Source organism: Chiloscyllium punctatum, chromosome 15 (genome assembly GCF_047496795.1).
Source record: "Chiloscyllium punctatum isolate Juve2018m chromosome 15, sChiPun1.3, whole genome shotgun sequence".
Classification (NCBI taxonomy): domain Eukaryota; kingdom Metazoa; phylum Chordata; class Chondrichthyes; order Orectolobiformes; family Hemiscylliidae; genus Chiloscyllium; species Chiloscyllium punctatum.
Window position 1 is genome coordinate 102,272,535 of NC_092753.1, and position 19,732 is coordinate 102,292,266.

Here is a 19,732-nt window from a genome sequence, read left to right on the forward strand (position 1 = left end):
TAAAGCTATGTCCCCTCGTGCTAGCCATCACCATCCGAGGAAAAGGGCTCTCACTGCCCACCCTATTTAACCCTCTGATTATCTTTTATGTCTCAATTAAATTATCTCTCAACCTCCTTCTCTCTAACGAAAATAACCTCAGTTCCCTCAGCCTTTCCTTGTAAGATCGTCCCTCCAGACCAGGCACCACGAGTGGTGACCCTTACCACCCACATTCTAGAGGAGGAGCATTCAACTGCCCAAACCTCCATTCACACTGTTCTGAATTCCCAAAGAGACTATTGAAAGAAAAACTGGTAACCTTTTCGAATTAGCGCACCAAACTTATTTTTGGGTTAGAGGAGGGGGATGGGTGGGAGACAGTGAAGTAGTGTTTCGGGTAAAGCAATCGCCCAAATATATTACTTCACTGACTTAATCATCCCGTCTCTGTTCCTGCTCAGCATGTATTCCATTTGTACATGAGGTAAACTTTTAGCGGATTAATTTACCTTCCCAGCAGCCCCCAGTCCTCACTCTCACCGCTCCCACTGCAGTGGAACTATAATTGACTTATATTAATACAAGTTCATAAACATTGAATTTACATCTTTGGCAGCTTTATACTCTACACTTTGTTCATCTGACACACTGATGTACATGGTCATAACTGCACCTGTCAAAATCCTCTCTAATATCCAGCTCTTGCTCCGATTGGTCATTACCTCTGTCCACCTACCTTCTCAAAGGAGATAAAATAATTTTGACTTTATTATGATTAAATGTAGGCACTGAGTGTGCATGCTGAATTAAATCAGTTCCCTCACTCGGATCAGAATCATCATCCAAGCTAAAACTGCCTTTTTCCTTCTTTCTTCTAGGGTTTTCTTGGATTAACTCATGTTCTCTCAGGCTTTTTGTCTCTTTGGAGGTCACGTATTTGCTTTAAATTCCCTCTGCTTTTCTGTTTATTTATGACCTTTTTCCTCCCTGTCCATTCCACCTTTTCTTAACTCCATTTCACTTTTGTTCCCTCTATTTTCTAACTGAAGTATTTTCATTACTCTTTCTTTCTCACTGTCTAGTTTTATCTTCATTTCTAACGGAGTCTGAAAGAGTGGCCTGCAGACAGCACCACAGTGAAGCAGCCTGTGCAAAGTGGCCAGCAGTCATACAATCTCTACAGTGCAGACAGAGGCCATTCAGCCCATCAAGCCTGCACTATCGGGAAAGAATCCCATCCAATCCCCACAACCCCACAATTTCCCATGACTAATCCACTTAGCCTGTACACCCCTGAACACTGTGAACAATTTAGTTTGGCAATCCACCCTACCTGCACATCGTTTAGACTGTAGGAGGAGACCAGAGTACCTGGCAGAAACCCACACAGGCACAGGGAGAATGCACAAACTCCAGACAGTTTTAGTATGGGGGAAATATATTGGCACAGGCTCGGAGGGCTGAAGGGCTTGTTCCTCTGCTGTATTGTTCTTTGTTCCATACAGATAGTCACCCAAGGCAGATTTTGATTGATTAATTTAATATGGAAATCCCAGAATTTCTTTCAAGTTGCTACCTGTGAGTTGTCCCTCCCTGTGGGGTAACACTTCAGTGGTCAGGGACAATTGACCTTGGATCTTCAGGTGAACATTCTCCAAGGCAGACTTCGGGATACACAACAACGCAGAGTGGCTGAGCAGAGGCTGATAGCCAAGTTCGGTATCCAAGGGGATGGCCTCAACCGGGACCTAGGTAACCCCACTACACTCTCTCATACACACAAGCACACATACACACACTGTCACTCACACTCACACTGTCACACACGCACACACACATATATAAGTGTGGGATGAATTTGCATTTGCAGGTTTATTCTATTTTGTTCAAAAAGCACTCAATCTGTAGGCAGTCAGTCCATGTCACATTTTATAAATACCTACTTTGAAAATAAAGCCAGTCTGACTCTAGGAAGAGATACAGACAAACTCTAACCTCACACCATCAATGCATTTTTTCTGAGCTGAGATATCACATTGTTTTCATGTACCGATAAAACCTTAAGTTATCGCAGGGAAGTGAGTTGAAATGTAGGAATCAGGCCCTGAATACGATACTCAGCTATAAATGGTGGAACAGGCTCTTGCACTTACTCCCGATGTTAGCATGTTTCTTCCCTCCACCTATCTGGATTTGATGTCTTTGAATCCAAGATTCTTTCTTGCTCTTGTACAAAGCTACACCACTACCTAGCCCTTCCTGTCTGTCCTTTCGAAAAGTCATTTTAGTTTCCAGCTTTGATTTTGTTGTATCCATGTCTCAACAATAGCTACAAGATCAAACCTATTAACCTGTATTTATACCATAAATTCATTAGTTTTTTTTTGAATACTACACACATTCAAATAAAGAGCCATTAATTTCCCCTTTTTTACCTTCCCTCACTTTGAACCAGTTTAATACTGTTTTACCCTGTCCATTTCTGTCCCACTGTGAGTATCATTATCCAAAAAGCTGCACTGCAATGATGACACATCCTCTTGCTTTGTAAGCCTGTATTTCCTTGTCTCCCAAGCACTTTTCCCTATCTAATTAATATTAAAATATCTGCACAGCCCAAGCTATTCACATTGTCAAGACACTGTTCCAAACACAGTTCACGTAAATTCCATCCCATCAGAACAGTTCCCTTTTACTCCAGTATTGGTGCCAGTGCCCCACAAATTGAAACTCATTCCATCCAAACCAATCTTTGAGCCACATCTTTAACTCCTTGACTTTCTTTGCCCATTGTCAGTTTGCCTGTGTTTGAGGCAGTAATCCAGAAAATATTGCTTTGGATCTTCTGTTTCTTAATTTAGCTCCTAACTGTTCAAGTTTTTTTTGGAAGACCCATTTACTGCGAAGACAACAATATTTATCTCCCCTAAACAATATCACTACAATTGGTACCTTCACTAATTAGTACTGGTGTGGAAATACAGACTATTTATATGATGGTAGCACATGGAAGTCATATAGTGACCATAACTCATTTGAAACACATTGGAATTTCAAAGACAGACAACAATGTATTTTTTTTACAGTGATTGAGTTGTGCATGAGCGATAGTCTCTGCAAAAGCAAGGAAAAAATGAGGGCTACAGGTGCTGAAGATGCGAGTTGAGAGTGTGGTGCTGGAAAAGCACAGCAGGTCAGGTAGCATCCGAGGAGCAGGAGAATCGACATTCCGGGCCAGAGCCCTTTTATCGGGATTCCTGCTGAAGAACTTATGCCCAAAACGTCAATCGTCCTGCCCCTCGGATACTGCCTGACCTGCTGTGCCTTTCCAGCACCACACTCTCTGCAAAATAAAGCAGAATCGTCAAGATTATAAAGCAATCATCCTGAGGTAGCAGTCAAATTGTTCCTATTTTCGAAGATAGGCACAAATGCGGTAAGGGTGTGGTGCAAGTGTAGCTCCGTAAACACCATCAAGGTTCATAGGGAGGTCCCCTGCTGCAGCAGTAAACTGGAACCTTTGCATAAGGAACGTGAAGAATAAGAAGGTCTCCATCTGAGCCAGGTTTACTCCAATACACATACGGTGACCTGGTAAAGGAAATCAATGTTCAGTCAGGACATCTGCTCTCTTGGAGAATTCAGAAGTGTTAATTGTCTCACTCTTTCTTGTTCTCTTATACATATTGACATATCTATCTTTCTACAAAATCAAAGGTATCATTCTTATCATAATTCCATTTCTCTTGTCTTGTTTCCTGTCCCTTTTATTCTTCCCTCTTCTCTGCCCTTTCACTATTTCGGTATCTGCTTAAAACCTGCTCCACTGAAAAGCTCCATTGATAAGAAATATTCGCTCCATGTATTTTCACTGATGTTGCTGATTTTAATAAATTTATATTTTTATGTGTTTGGTTTCTACAAGAACTTACAGCAAAGCAATAGTCCATTCAGAGCAAATGGTCCATGGCTCATGTTTCTGCTTTATACAAAACTCTTCTTACCCTGATTCAAGTCACTCCAGTAAATCCAAATTATACACCTCAAATAACCCCTGTCGTTGCAAGTAGCTCACTCATAACTCTTTCCTACAGAAATTTCTTCCAAATTTCCTATTTGATTTGTTTGCAACTATATTTTATTTAGGGTGCCCAGTTTTGGTTTCTTCTACAATTGACCATTATGCTGACCGCATCTAGTCCTCTCTTTTATAAATGGTGCCCAGGCTGTTCAAATTTTCTTTCAGTTCTGGTATCCTCTTTATAAATCATCTTTGTCCCTTTTCCAATCCCTATATCCTCTACATAATGTCACTGAATCATTACAGCTAAAGGTCATTGGTTCATCATGTCTGCTGTAGCTCTGCAAATAAACAATTCACTTAATCCCATCATCATTTTCTCATCATAACCTGCACATAGTTATCTGAAAAGGAACAATCTAATTATCTTTCCAATACTTTGAATGAACCTGTCTACACCACGTTTAGAGTGTATTCCAAATGTTAAGCAGTCATTGCATGAAACAGTTTTGTCCCATGTCTCTTGATTATTTGACACTATGAATGAAAGGTTTGAGGATATGAAGGCATAGATGTGACTGAATTGGTAAAAGAACCATAGAACATAGAACATAGAGTAATACAGCACAGAACAGGCCCTTTGGCCCTCGGTGTTGCACAGACCTGTGAACTAATTTAAGCCCATCCCCTACACTATCCCATCGTCATCCATGTGCTTATCTAAGGATTGTTTAAATCTCCCTAATGTGGCTGAGTTGACTACATTAGCAGGTAGGGCATTCCACACCCTTACCACTCTCTGGGTAAAGAACCTGCCTCTGACATCTGTCTTAAATCTATCACCCCTCAATTTGTAGTTATGCCCCCTCATACACACTGACGTCATCATCCTCGGAAAAAGACTTTCACTGTCTACCCTATTTAATCCTCTGATCATCTTGTATGTCTCTATCAAATCCCCCATTAGCCTTCTTCTTTCCAATGAGAACAGACCCAAGTCCCTCAGCCTTTCCTCATAAGACCTTCCCTCCAGACCAGGCAACATCCTGGTAAATCTCCTCTGCACTTTTTCCAATGTTTCCACATCCTTTCTGTTATGGGGCGACCAGAACTGTCCACAATACTCCAAGTGCAGCCAGACTAACATTTTATATAGTTGCATCATGACATAATGGCTCTGGAACTCAATCCCTCTCAGAATGAAACCTAACGCACCGTATGCCTTCTTAACAGAACTATCAACCTGGGTGGCAACTTTCAGGGATCTATGTACATGGACTCCAGAATCCCTCTGCACATCCATACTACCAAGAATCTTTCCATTGACCCAGTACTCTGCCTTCCTGTTATTCTTCCCAAAGTGCATCACCTCACATTTAGCTGCATTGAACTCCATTTGCCACCTCTCAGCCCAATTCTGCAGTTTATCCAAGTCCCGCTGCAACCTGTCACATTCTTCCAAACTGTCCACTACTCCACCGACTTTAGTGTCACCTACAAATTTACTAATCCATCCACCTATGCCTGCGTCTAAGTCATTTATAAAAATGACAAACAGCAGTGGTCCCAAAACAGATCCTTGTGGAACACCACTAGTAACCGGACTCCAGGCTGAATATTTTCCATCAACCACCACTTACTGCCTTCTTCCAGAAAGGCAGTTTCTAATCCAAACTGCTAAATCACCCTCAATTCCAAGCCTCTGCATTTTCTCCAACAGCCAACCATGTAGAACTTTATCAAGGGCTTTACTGAAGTCCAAGTATACCACGTCAACAGCCCTACCTTATCTACATCCTTGGTCACCTTCTCAATGAGGTTTGTGAGACATGACCTGCCCTTAACAAAACCATGTTGACTATCTGAAATTAAATTGTTGCTTGCTAGGTGATTATAAACCTTATCTCTTATAATCCTTTCCAAAACCTTTCCTACAACAGAAGTAAGGCTCACTAGTCTATAATTACCTGGGTCATATCTGCTGCCCTTCTTGAACACGGGCACAACATTTGTAATCCTCCAGTCCTCAGGTACTAAATCTGTGGACAACGACGACTCAAATATCAAAGCCAAAGGCTCTGCCATCTCCTCCCTAGCTTCCCAGAGAATCCTCAGATAAATCCCATCTGGCCCAGGGGACTTGTCTACTTTCACTCCGAGAATTGATAACACCTCCTTCTTATTAACTTAAATTCTTTCTAGTCTAATATCCCGTATCTCATTCTTCTCCTCTACAATATTCTCCTTTTTCTTAATGAAAACAGATGAGAAATATTTGTTTAGCACCTCTCCGATCTCTACAGGGTCCACACTCAACTTCCCACTTCTATCTTTGACTGGCCCTATTCCTACCCTCATCACCCTTTTATTCCTCACATACCTATAGAAAACTTTAGGGTTCTCCTTTATTCTATTTGCTAAAGACTGCTCATGTCCTCTCTTTGCTCTTCTTAACTGTCTCTTTAAATCCTTCCTAGCTGATCTGTAACACTCCATCACCTCATCTGTACCATCTCGCCTCATCAACACATAAGCCTCTTTCTTCTTCTTAACAAGAGATGCAATTTCTGTTATAAACCACGGTTCCCTTACCTTATCACTTCCTCCCTGCCTGACAGGGACATACAAATCAACCAAATATGAATGACTCTCAATTGCTCTCTGAAATCGCCTCGCAAGCCATTCAGTTGTATCAGTTGCTACAAAGTCTCAAAGAATGAAACTTTCTGGATCACATGATATTGACCTAAGCTCCAGAAAAGACAATGGCAGAAACAGCCCTGTTCACCCTGCAAAGTCCTCCTTGCTAACACAGAACATAGAACAGTACAGCACAGGAACGGGCCCTTCGGCCCACAATATGCCGAACATGATGTCAAATTAAATTAATCCCTTCTGTCTGCCCATGGTCCATATCCCTCCATTCCTATTGAATCTGTCTCCAACACGATCCTTGGTAGAGCATTCTAGACCCTTCCCACTCTCTGTGTAAATAAAATCTGCCCCTTACGTCTCCTTTGAACTTCCCCTTTCTATTCAATTTCTATCTCCCCTTGGCCTCCGCCGTTCCAGAGAAAACAACCTGTGTTTTTCTAGCCTCTCCTTCTAGCTCATACCCTTGAATCCAGGCAGCACCCTGGGAAACCTCTTCTGTACCCTCTCCAAAGCCTCCACATCCTTCCTGTAATGTGGTGACTCAGAACTGAACTCAATACTCTAAGTGCGGCTTAATCAAAGCTGCAACATAACATCCTGATTCTTGTACTCAGTTCCCTGACCAATAAGGGTAAGTATGCCATACACCTTCTTTCCCACCCTATCAACTTGCATGGCCACTTCCAGGGAGCTATAAACTTGAACCCCAAGTTCCCTCTGTACATCAATGCTGTTCAGCATCCTACCATTAACTGTATTAACTTGATGGGCTGAATAGCCTCTTATGACTCTATAATTCTACTAACTCAATCCCATTCTTTGCCTCTCTTCAACATGTATAAACCCCACTGACCCACTCCCCAATGTGTATCAATCCCCAAACCAATCCATAGTCCCTCTCCTTTCAACATGTATCAAGCCCAACACTAATCTGACTGCTCCACTTTCTTCATTGTGGCTCAAACCCACTGCCCCACTCTTAGATGTCCCACTCTCTTCCACATGTATCAAGCCCCAAACTAATTTGACTGCCCCACTCTCTTTATTATGTGTCAAACCCAGTGTCCCACTCTCTTCAATGTATATCAATTCCCCAATTATTCCCACTGCTCCACCCTTTCCATCGTGCATCAATCCCACTGCCCCAGTCTTTTCAATGTGTATCAAGCCCCAAAATCCCTGTATGTGACCTTAAATAGACATAGACATCGAGGTCCCTCTGACCCACACCCCCTTTAGAATTGTATCCCGATTCCACGCTGCCTTTCACTGTTCTGCCAACCACATGCACCACTTCACACTCTCTGCATTGAGCCTCATCTTCCACCTATCTGCCTACTCCACCAATTTGACCAAGATACTTTCATAGTTCCATACTGTCTTCCTCAAAGTTTACAATTCTTCCAGTTTTAGTATCATCTGCAAACTTTGAAGTTCACCCCTACACACCAAGGTCCAGATCTTTAACACGTATCAGGACTGAATGCAGAGAGAATGTTTCCCCTGGCACAGAAGGCCAGATCTATGGCTCAGGATCTCGGGAGACACAGTTTCAGACAGAGATGAAGAGATATTTTTTCACTCAAGGTGGCGAATCTGTAGAATTCTCTACCAAGAGGTTTATAGAGGCTAAGCTCCTGAATGTAGTCAAGAAAAAGATGTATCAATTTCTAATACAAAAGGCATCAAGAGATATGTAGAGAAAGCAGCATTGAGCTACAGAATCAACCACGACCCTATTGAATGAAGGGGCAGGCTCCTAGTTTAGGTGTTTCTTTCCTCTAAGTAAATTATTACTGATGCGGGAAATCTGAAATGAAAAGAGAAATTGTTGGAAATGCCCAGCAGTTTTGGCAGGCCCTGTGGACACAGCAAGCACTCTGAACCAAATGTGACTTCTACAAAACTGTAAGCGATTATAAATGTGAAGTCCCGTTCACTAATGTCTGGTTTCCAGTTGTTTGCACTCTCCACCTCAATACAAAGAAACCACCGATACAGGATCTCACTTTCTGAATTATCTGTTGCTTATGATTTTTTTTCTCATTCTCTACATATCACAGAATCATGGGACTGTTATTCTGCACAAGGCAGTGAATTGGCTCATTTTGCCTGCACCAACTCTTCAAACGAGCCTCACTAGCAATGCCGATCTCCTGCTTTCTCCCCATACCCTTGCACATTATTTCTATCCAGATAGTCATCCAATGCACTCTCTCTCACTTGCTATTGTTTGGTTTCTCACCCTTTTGTTTTTCTTAGACCCACCCATCCTTTCCAAAGATGCCTGTACACCCAGCTGGTGAAAATGTCATTGTCTCTTTCTTCTTGTTCCATTATGTATTTCCATTGAGTTGTTTCTCTACCTTTCCCAGCTCCAGTGACTTTTCAACTTTTCATTCCACTGAAGTTAGCATCGGTTTCAATCCTTTAGCCTGCCCCTCTCCTATTTCCCTTTTTGCTGGTACTTTACCTAATCTTTTTTTGTCCTTTTGTATTCTCAATAACTCCCATACCTGTCGAGAATGGAAGATGTGCATCCACTTGATGGAACTGTCCGTTTTCAGCCAGATATCGGTTAGGGTTAAAGCTGTTCGGTGATTTCCAATGTTTCCCATCAAACAGCACACCAGTGAGAGAGGGGATGACTGTGGTGCCCTGATTAAGATAAGTAACATTCCAGAATTATCCATAAATCAGGAAATGGAACGAAAGGCAGAACTCAAAATATTAATCATCAGAGACACATGGAGTTGGGGTCTGACAAGTGTTTGGGTGCAGATGGACTCCATCCAAGGGTCTAGATGAAGTGTCTACTGAGATAGTTGATGTATTTGTTTTAATTTTCCAAAACTCCCTTGATTCAGTAACGGTCCTGTTAGATTAGGACATAAGGAGTGTAACATATTTATTCAAAAAACAAAAAAATTAGGCAAGTTGACCTGACCTCTGTCATAGGGAAAACATTAATGATGTAAGAACGAATGCATTTGAATAGGTGTCGAGAGTGGTGCTGGAAAAGCACAGCAGGTCAGACAGCATCCGAGGCGCAGGAGAGTCGACATTTCGGGCATTAGCCCCTCAACAGGAAGCCCATTCCTGATGGAGGGCTTATGCTGGAAACATTGATTTTCCTGCTCCTCGGATGCTGTCTGACCTGTTGTGCTTATCCAGCACCACTCTCGACTCTGATCTCCAGCATCTGCAGTCCTCCCTTTCTCTCACATTTGGATATGTTCAAGGTAATCAACCCGAGTCAACCTTTGTGAAGGTAAAATCAGGGTTTGACCAGTCTGGCAGAGCTCATTAAGGAGGGAACACATTCTGTGGATAAAGACTAACAAATGGAGGTAAGCACATTTAATTTCCAGCAGGCATTTCATAAGATCCACATCCAATGTAGAAACAGGTCCTTCAGCCCAACAAGTCTCTGCTAGCCCCTCCAAAGAGTGATTCACCCAGACCCATTCCCCTACCCTATATTTGCCCCTGACTAACCCACCTAACCCACACATCCCTGAACACTACGGGCAGTTTAGCATGGCCAATTCACCTGACCTGCACATCTTTGGATTGTGGAAGGACACCGGAGCACCCGGAGGAAACCCACACGGACACAGGGTGAATTTGCAAACTCCATACAGACAGTTGCCCAAGGCTGGAATCAAACCCAGGTCCCTAGCGTCTTGAGACAGCAGTGCTAACCACTGAGCCACTGTGCCACCCGGATCTGAGTGCCTTCATGCAATGGTTCGTATGCAGGGACTATTTGTAATTAGGAAAGGTAATAGAATGTTATTGATAGCCATGATGTAGAGGTGCCAGTATTCACCTGATCAAGGAGCAGAACTCCAAAAGCTTGTGATTTCAAATAAACCCATTGGGCTAAACCTGTTGGAGTTCTGAGAATGTAATTGTTTATTGTGAGGAGAATTGAACACAAAGTTAAGCAGGTTATGTTTTGGTTTTACAGTACACCTCTGTGACTAGACTATAGTATTCTTATTGAAGGAGGAATGAAATGCATTGGACACAATTCAGATAAGGTTTGCTTGCCTAATATCTGTAAAGAGTAAGTAGTCTTGTGAGGAATGGTTGAACTGGCTGGGCCTGGAATTCTTTTTGATTTAACCTATATTTCTACTCAACCTGTTCAGCAGGTTGGGCTTGTATTCACCAGAGGCTGGAAGATTTGAAGGTGACTGGACTGAAAGATTTACAATTCTGAGGGGTCGTTACGGGGTAGGGAGTATGCTTCTAGTTAGGGGAAAATCCAGATCTTGGGGTCACTCTTTATAAGTAGGGGCTCACCCATTTAAAATACAGATTAGGCAAACTGTTTGCTGTCAGTGATACATTGAGCATCTGGTGCAGTTCTGAACAAATGGATGTTAGATTCCTCCTCTGCACTGAATGTCCATGTAGAAGGGCAATCTTTGCCGAACTGAAGATTCCAGCTTTTATTTAAAAATAGGGAGGGTGTGAACCCCAATCACTTGAAGCAGTGTCTTCAAATTCTACTCCACCTGTGCAGAAATGCAAAACTGGATGATGAAACTAAACAGTTAGCACTGCTGCCTCACAGCGTCAGAGACCCGGGTTCAATTCCCGCCTCAGGCAACTGACTGTGTGGAGTTTGCACATTGTCCCCATGTCTGCGTGGGTTTCCTCCGGGTGCTCCGGTTTCCTCCCACAGTCCAAAGATGTGCAGCTCAGGTGGATTGGCCATGCTAAATTGCCCAGAGTGTTAGGTAAGGGGTAGATGTAGGGGTATGGGTGGGTTACACTTCGGCGGGGCAGTGTGGACTTGTTGGGCCGAAGGGCCTGTTTCCACACTGTAATGTAATGTAATCTAATCTAATCTAATCTAAATAATGTTGACATATGTGGGATTAGCTTTTGGAAGGTTCAATGGAGGTTTCGTCTCCTGTCAATTGTATGTCTCATGAATCAGAATCAGAGGACTCTCACAGGATCAGAACCGGAGAGCACTGGAGACAACATTTGAACCATCCTGTGTGTGCCAGCACATTGAAATAACTTTTCAGTTCACCCCATTCCTTCAACCCGCTCTTAAAGTTTAACCTTCCAAACATTTTGTCTTCAATTATTTCTTCAATTGATTCCTGAATCTGTTTCCAACAATCTTTCAGGTGATGAATTCCAGAATGTTACAAATCACTGCATGAAAATATCCCCACGTATACCTTTCATTCTTTTACCAATTGTCTTTAGTCTTTGATACCTGGCTACCCTTGAAACTGGAAAACAATCTCTATTTTCTTATCAGGACCCTGCCTTTCTATTCAACTTTTTCTTAATTCTTTGTTATCCAAGAAGAACAAGTCTAATTTCTCTGCTCGCTCTGAATCACCCTGTACTTTCGAGTAAATTTGCTCCGCATTCTCTTCCCAGTCCTACCATTCCATAGGATTAATGGAACAATTTGATTCACAACAAACCTAAAGTTTTTGTTCAAATTTACTTGTTGAAAGTGAGTAAAAACATTGTAAGCTATTTTTTAAAGTGAGTTTGACATTAAGTAGTTTTAATTTCTAAACTCTGAGGTGAGAAGACAGCACTAAGACATTGAAGCTTCTTTCTCAAAACCAGATCGATATCGATAATCTATATTTTACATAGAACATAGAACATAGAAAAATACAGCACAGTACAGGCCCTTTGGCCCTTGATGTTGTACCGATCCAAGCCCACCTAACCTACACTAGCCCACTATTCTCCATATGCCTATCCAATGCCCGTTTAAATGCCCATAAAGAGGGAGAGTCCACTACTGCTACTGGCAGGGCATTCCATGAACTCACGACTCGCGGAGTAAAGAACCTACCCCTAACATCTGTCCTATACCGACCACCCCTTAATTTAAAGCTATGCCCCCTCGTAATAGCTGACTCCATACATGGAAAAAGGTTCTCACTGTCAACCCTATCTAAACCCCTAATCATCTTGTACACCTCTATCAAGTCACCCCTAAACCTTCTTCTCTCCAATGAAAACAGCCCCAAGTGCCTCAGCCTTTCCTCATAGGATCTTCCTACCATACCAGGCAACATCCTGGTAAACTTCCTCTGCACCCGTTCCAGTGCCTCCACATCCTTCCTATAGTATGGCGACCAAAACTGCACACAATATTCCAGATGCGGCCGCACCAGAGTCTTATACAACTGCAACATGACCTCAGGACTTCGGAACTCAATTCCTCTACCAATAAAAGCCAGTACGCCATATGCCTTCTTCACAGCACTATTTACCTGGGTGGCAACTTTCAGAGATCTGTGTACATGGACACCAAGATCCCTCTGCTCTTCCACACTACCAAGTAGTCTACCATTAGCCCAGTAATCCATCTTTTTATTACTCTTACCAAAGTGAATCACCTCACACTTACCCACATTGAACTCCATTTGCCACCTTTCTGCCCAGCTCTGCAGTTTATCTATATCCCGCTGTAACCTGACACATCCTTCCTCACTGTCAACAACTCAACCGACTTTCGTATCATCCGCAAACTTGCTCACCCAACCTTCTAACCCCACCTCCAGGTCATTTATAAAAATGACAAACAGCAATGGTCCCAAAACAGATCCTTGCGGAACACCGCTATTAACTGCACTCCAAGATTTTATCATTGATTTATAGAGTTCTGATCACCCCATTCATTCAATGACACGCCATCAAATCAATCCTTTCCACACTCTATCACAGGTATTTAGCAATGATTGGGTCTTCACCTTTGGGATCCTGTATCCTCTCAGCTGCACATCCTTGGTTGTCTGCCTTGGAATGTTCAAAGGGATGACATTGCCAAGTCTCAAAGCTTCATGGATCACGGCGTTGGTGTATGGCAGTTTCACCCGATCCATCCAGGATGGCTCCTTGTGTTGTCCAATCATGACGTCAATCTCATGATGAACTTTCTCTGTAATACACAGAACAAGGTGGGATTCAGAAATCAGAAGGAGAAACAGCATCTAGTCTTAATGTCAAATATTGACACTGTGGTGAAAGAGTTTATTTCAAAATGCTTAGGAGTTTTAACAAGAAAACAGAACATTGAGCTGTATCATTGGATGTCAGTATTTAACCTTTACACATGAAAACATCCCTGGCTGTCCAGTTCTGTACCAGTTCTGTTCAACCCTTTGATGTTCGTCCACTGGATCTGTTTTAGTTTTGATTTAAACCTTCTGCATCAACAACCATTAAAAATGACACCTACTGTCTCACAACATCGTGGATAAAGGCGTTTCTCTTGCTCCCTGCTCCAAAGCATTCTACAGCACGAAACTCAAAGAGGCCATTCGACAACCTGAGTTTGTGTGAACTCTTTCAAAAAAAAAAGAACTCTTTCAAAGGATTAGCCAGGTTGCTAGCACTGGGGAAGGTATAAAGGGATTGGCCAGATGTGCAGCTCAGTGGCAGGTAGAATTTAACCCTGATCAGTATGAAATGATGCACTTTGGAAGAAGTAACAAACAAAGGAATACTCATTGAATAGTAGCATGCCAGGAAGGTCAGAGAAGGAACACAGAACGACCTTGGGATGCTTCCCCACAGATCCCTGTGATCGGGTGCATGCAGGACATTTATCAGTCGGGGTATAGATTATAAGAGCAGGGAGGTGATGTTGGAGCTGTGCAGCACTTTGGTTAAGCCACAGCCAGGGTATGTGTGTAGTTGTGCTCACCGTGCTATAAAAAGGTTGTAATTGCACTGGAGAGGGTGCACAGGAGAAGTTTAAAAATTCATTCATGGGATGAGGCTCTTACTGCCCCACAGAGTAAACTAACAGTTAACTACATTGTTGTGGGTCTGGAGTCACAAGTAGGCTAGACCAGGTAAGGGTGGCAGATTTCTTTCCCTGAAGGGCATTAGCAAACACTAATTTCTGACAATCAATGAAATTATGGTCATCATTAGACTCTTAATTCCAGCTTTTGATTGAATTCAAATTTCACCATCTGTTGTGAGATTCAAACCCGAGTCCCCAGAACATGACCTGGGTCTCTGGATTACAGTTCAGTAATCATATTGCTAGGCTATCACCTCCTCATTAAATGCAAGGAAGCTGCCTGGAATGGGAAACGGCAGCTATGAAAAGAGGCTGAATAAGCTCGCGCTGATTTCTTTGGAGCCAAGAAGGCTGGGGGCATCTGATTGAGATGTATAAGGTTGAGGGACATGGACATGGTGAATAGAAAGTAGCTGTTCCCTTTAATTGAAGGGTTAATAACAAGGGGCGAATAATTTTAAGGTGAAAGGCAGAAAGCTTATAAGGGATTTGAGGAAAACCTTTTCCATCCAGAAGGTGAAAGCACTGCACTGTAGTTAAACCAGGTAACATCACAGCTCACAATCGTTAAAACCTTTAAAAAGCATTTGAAATGTCATAACATTTGACTCCGTTTATATTTCCTGCTGCCTCATGAAAGCAGTTCACATCCATCAAAGACCCCTCCCAACCCAGTTCTACTCTTTCCCATTCTCTTCTGTCAAGCAAAAGACACAAAAGTTTGAAAGCACAGGTTTAAGAACACTTCCTTCCCACAGCAGTTATCAGGCATTATCAGACTTTTGAATGGACCTCTTATATATTAAAATCAAACTTTCTCTGCACTTTCTCCGTTGCTGTAACACTATATCCTGCATTACCCTGATATACTTATGTACGTTACAATTTGCTTGGATAACATGCAAAAGAATACTTTTTTACTATATCTCAGTACATGTGACAATAATCAAATCAAAACAAATCAGCAATTCAAAGTTATTGGCTTTGTACTGGAAGGTAGCACGAGTGTAGATTTACTCACCATTACAGAATTGATGGACTGAAGGGCCTCTTCTGTACTGTCTGATTCAGTTAATTTTGCAAAACATATCTTGCAAGAACGGTGGCAAAGACTACACTGGACAAACAGGCAGAAAACTAGCCAGCAGGACACATGAGCATCAATTAGCCAAAAAAACGACATGACCCTCTCTCACTAGTATCCTCACATATAGATGAGGAAGGACACCACTTCAACTGGGCCAACACATCCATCCTAGGACAAGCCAAACAGAGACACGATCGATAATTCCTACAGGCAAGGCATTCCAACCGGAACTCATTAACAAACTAGTTAAGTTGTTTCTTTGCAAGTTTCTCTTGAATCAGTCAGAACATCCCAAATCCTAACCATTCAATTTCACACATTTATTCGAGTCACCATGCTCTGTTCTTGTCAATACTCAAAATTCCAAATGTAAAGTCTCCCCCTCTCACTCACTTAAATCCTCTTCTATTTTGAGCTCTCCTCATTTGTGGTGTAACACCTTGGTCATTAATGTTGACTCTGTTTCTCTTGATTGGCTGAATATTTCCAGGATTTTCATTTGAGAACCGAGGGAGGACCGAGGGAGGACCGAGGGAGGACCGAGGGAGGATCGAGGGAGGACTGAGGAGGACCAAGGGAGGACCGAGGGAGGACTGAGGGAGGATCAAGGGAGGAGTGAGGGAGGACCGAGGGAGGACCGAGGGAGGACCGAGGGAGGAGTGAGGGAGGACCGAGGGAGGACCGAGGGAGGACCGAGGGAGGACCGAGGGAGGACTGAGGAGGACCGAGGGAGGACCGAGGGAGGATCGAGGGAGGACTGAGGGGGGACCGAGGGAGGACCGAGGGAGGACCGAGGGAGGACTGAGGGGGGACTGAGGGAGGATCGAGGGAGGACTGAGGGGGGACTGAGTGCACACAGTTGTTGGGTATGAAAGCCTTTTTTTATTTTAAACAAATCTAATTTAGTTTGCAGTTGGCATTAACCTGTTTAAATTCAGTAGTTTCCACTGTTTATTTAGGTTAGAACAAGACTTTCAGTGAAAGACAACTAAACTTAGAAACAGTTGAAATTAGAGTTCATTATTTGAATCAGATTAGTCATTTATTTTAGGAGCATTTAAAGTTAGTTGAATTACCAATTGTGTGTGACTGACAAAGCAGCACCAGAGTTAAGTAGAGTAGCTTTTTATTTGTCAATTCTACCACATACAACTGATACAGTAAAAATGAGACAGCATTCCTCCAGTACTGAGTGTGCTACATTTAGAGACACTACAAAGTAGAGACACTCGTGATTCAGGGACTGAACAGACGAAGTAAAATAAATGTTCTCTTGCTCTGCTGATGCTTTTACAACCTTCAGAAATTTTTCCTTACTCTGCCACAAGGAGAGAAGCTGTTAATATAATGAGTATCTGGTTAGTGACTAAGGTTGATTCTATTTTTCTAATCAGCCTGTTCAGATATGTTATGACACCCCTCTGGAACAAGTGGGGCTTGAACCTGGCCTCCCAGCCCACGGGTAGGGACAGTATCACAGCACCACAAGAGGATCCCCTAATCCTAAATTTCAAAATAGTATGATAACTGATGGAAAGTATATAAAACATAACTAAATATTAAATTGAATAAAATATTTAAGCAACTCAGAACCAATCAAGCATGGCAAATCAGGTGATGTAACAAAACACCAGAATGTGGGATTCCCTCAAGATGAGCCTAGTCTCGAGCAGCAAGTGTTTGGAGGTTTGAGAAGCTTCAGCTCAGTTCAGCTTAGAAAGAATACAAGAGAATATAGAGAGACTGAAGAGTTGGGCGGAGAAGTGGCAGATGGAGTTCAATCCAGACAGATGTGAGGTGATGCATTTAGGCAAGTCTAATTCTAGAGCAAATTATACAATGAATGGAAGAGCCTTGAGAAAAGTTGATGGGCAGAGAGATCTGGGAGTGCAGGCCCATTGTACCCTGAAGGTTGCTGCACAGGTGGATAGAGTGGTCAAGAAGGCATATAGTATGCTAGCCTTCATTGGATGGGGTATTGAGTATAAGAGCTGGCAAGTCATGTTAAAATTGTACAAGACATTGGTTCGGCCGCATTTAGAATACTGTGTACAATTCTGGTCACCACATTACCAAAAGGATGTGGACGCTTTGGAGAGGGTGCAGAGAAGGTTTACGAGGATGTTGCCTGGTATGGAAGGTGCTAGCTATGAACAGAGGTTGAGTAGGTTAGGTTTATTTTCATTAGTAAAAAGGAGATTGAGGGGGACCTGATTGAGGTTTACAAAATCCTGAAGGGTATAGACAGGGTGGATAGAGACAAGCTTTTTCCCAGGGTGAAGGATTCAATAACGAGAGGTCATGCTTTCAAGGTGAGAGGTGGAAATTTTAAGGGGGATACACGCGGCAAGTACTTCACCCAGAGGGTGGTGGGCTTTTGGAACACGTTGCCAGCAGAGGTGGTAGAGGCAGACACGGGAGATTCATTTAAGATGTGTCTGGACAGATGCATGGGTAGGTGGGGAGCAGAGGGATACAGATCCTTAGGAATTGACTGACAGGTTTAGACAGTGGATTTGGATCAGCTCAGGCTTGGAGGGCCGAAGGGCCTGGTCCCGGGCTGTAAACTTTCTTTGTTCTTTGTTTATACACTGGAAGCTGAACTGCAGACACTGCAGGGCATCAGAGACTGGAAGGTGACCTAGATTCTTTGTGCCTGGAGGATGTCATACATCTTATTAAGTGAGCTTTATTGTTACATGTACTCAGGGTCCAGTGAAAAGTTTACAAGTGTTTACTTACAGTACCATGTTGGCTACAAACGTATCTAGGTACAGATCCTTCAGTACAAGTCCTTAGGGGAAAAAGAAATTGAAAAATACAGAACTGAAGTGTCGAGCATCGCAGATCGTAGGAATTAATTAGAATATAGAGACATAAAAAGTTCAGGCAGTGGCCTTCAGTTCATGCCAGGCATGACCCCAGACCACACCAGCCTTAAACTCGGAGATTCTAGAGACAAGAAGAAGACTGCTCCTGAATCACCTCAAGAACAAAAGTCCACATGAGGCCATGCCAGGCCAAGCAACAACCTCAATGGGCCAAGCAACAGCCTCAATGGGCCAAGCAACAGCCTCACTGGGCCAAATGACAGTCACACTGGGCCAAACGACAGTCACACTGGGCCAAACAACAGCCTCAATGGGCCAAGCAACAGTCACACTGGGCCAAACGACAGTCACACTGGGCCAAACAACAGCCTCAATGTGCCAAGCAACAGCCTCACTGGGCCAAACGACAGTCACACTGGGCCAAACAACAGCCTCAATGGGCCAAGCAACAGCCTCACTGGGCCAAACAACAGTCACAATGGACCAAACGACAGTCACACTGGGCCAAACAACAGTCACACTGGGCCAAACAACAGTCACATTAGGCCAAACGACAGTCACACTGGGCCAAATGATAGCCACACTGGGCCAAACAACAGTCACAATGGAGCAAACGACAGACACACTGGGCCAAACAACAGTCATACTGGGCCAAACAACAGTCACACTGGGCCAAACGACAGACACACTGGGCCAAACGACAGTCACACTGGGCCAAACGACAGTCTCACTGGCACAAACGACAGCCTTACTGGGCCAAATGATAGCCACACTGGGCCAAACAACAGTCATACTGGGCCAAACAACAGTCACACTGGGCCAAACAACAGTCATACTGGGCCAAACAACAGTCACACTGGGCCAAACGACAGACACACTGGGCCAAACGACAGTCACACTGGGCCAAACGACAGTCTCACTGGCACAAACGACAGCCTTACTGGGCCAAATGATAGCCACACTGGGCCAAACAACAGTCACATTGGGCCAAACGACAGACACACTGGGCCAAACAACAGCCTCACTGGGCCAAATGACAGCCTCACTGGGCCAAATGATAGCCACATTGGGCCAAACAACAGCCACACTGGCACAAACAACAGTCACACTGGGCAAAATGATAGCCTCACTGGGACGAATGACAGTTACACTGGGCCAAATGACAGTCTCATTGGACCAAACGACAGCCTTACTGGGCCAAACAACGGCCTCACTGGGCCAAACGACAGCCTCACTGGACCAAACGACAGCCTCACTGGACCAAACGACAGCCTCACTGGGCCAAACGACAGTCATGCTGGGCCAAACGACAGACACACTGGGCCAAACAACAGCCTCACTGG

The 19,732-nt window shown here is 43.4% G+C and overlaps 1 protein-coding gene across 2 annotated transcripts in view; it reads right to left on the minus strand.

The window, feature by feature from the left end:
• Window positions 1-1,823: 1,823 nt before the first annotated feature.
• The window catches only part of LOC140486532 (cytochrome P450 2J1-like), a 117,853-nt gene continuing 99,944 nt past the window's right edge, over window positions 1,824-19,732 (minus strand). For both annotated transcript variants that reach the window (XM_072585802.1, XM_072585801.1), the window contains 3 exons: window positions 13,411-13,598; window positions 9,175-9,316; window positions 1,824-3,573 (listed from right to left, as the gene is read on the minus strand). In XM_072585802.1, the coding sequence (XP_072441903.1) occupies window positions 3,392-3,573; window positions 9,175-9,316; window positions 13,411-13,598 (512 nt within the window). In that variant the 3' untranslated portion in view covers window positions 1,824-3,391. The remainder of the gene's footprint in view (window positions 3,574-9,174; window positions 9,317-13,410; window positions 13,599-19,732) is intronic.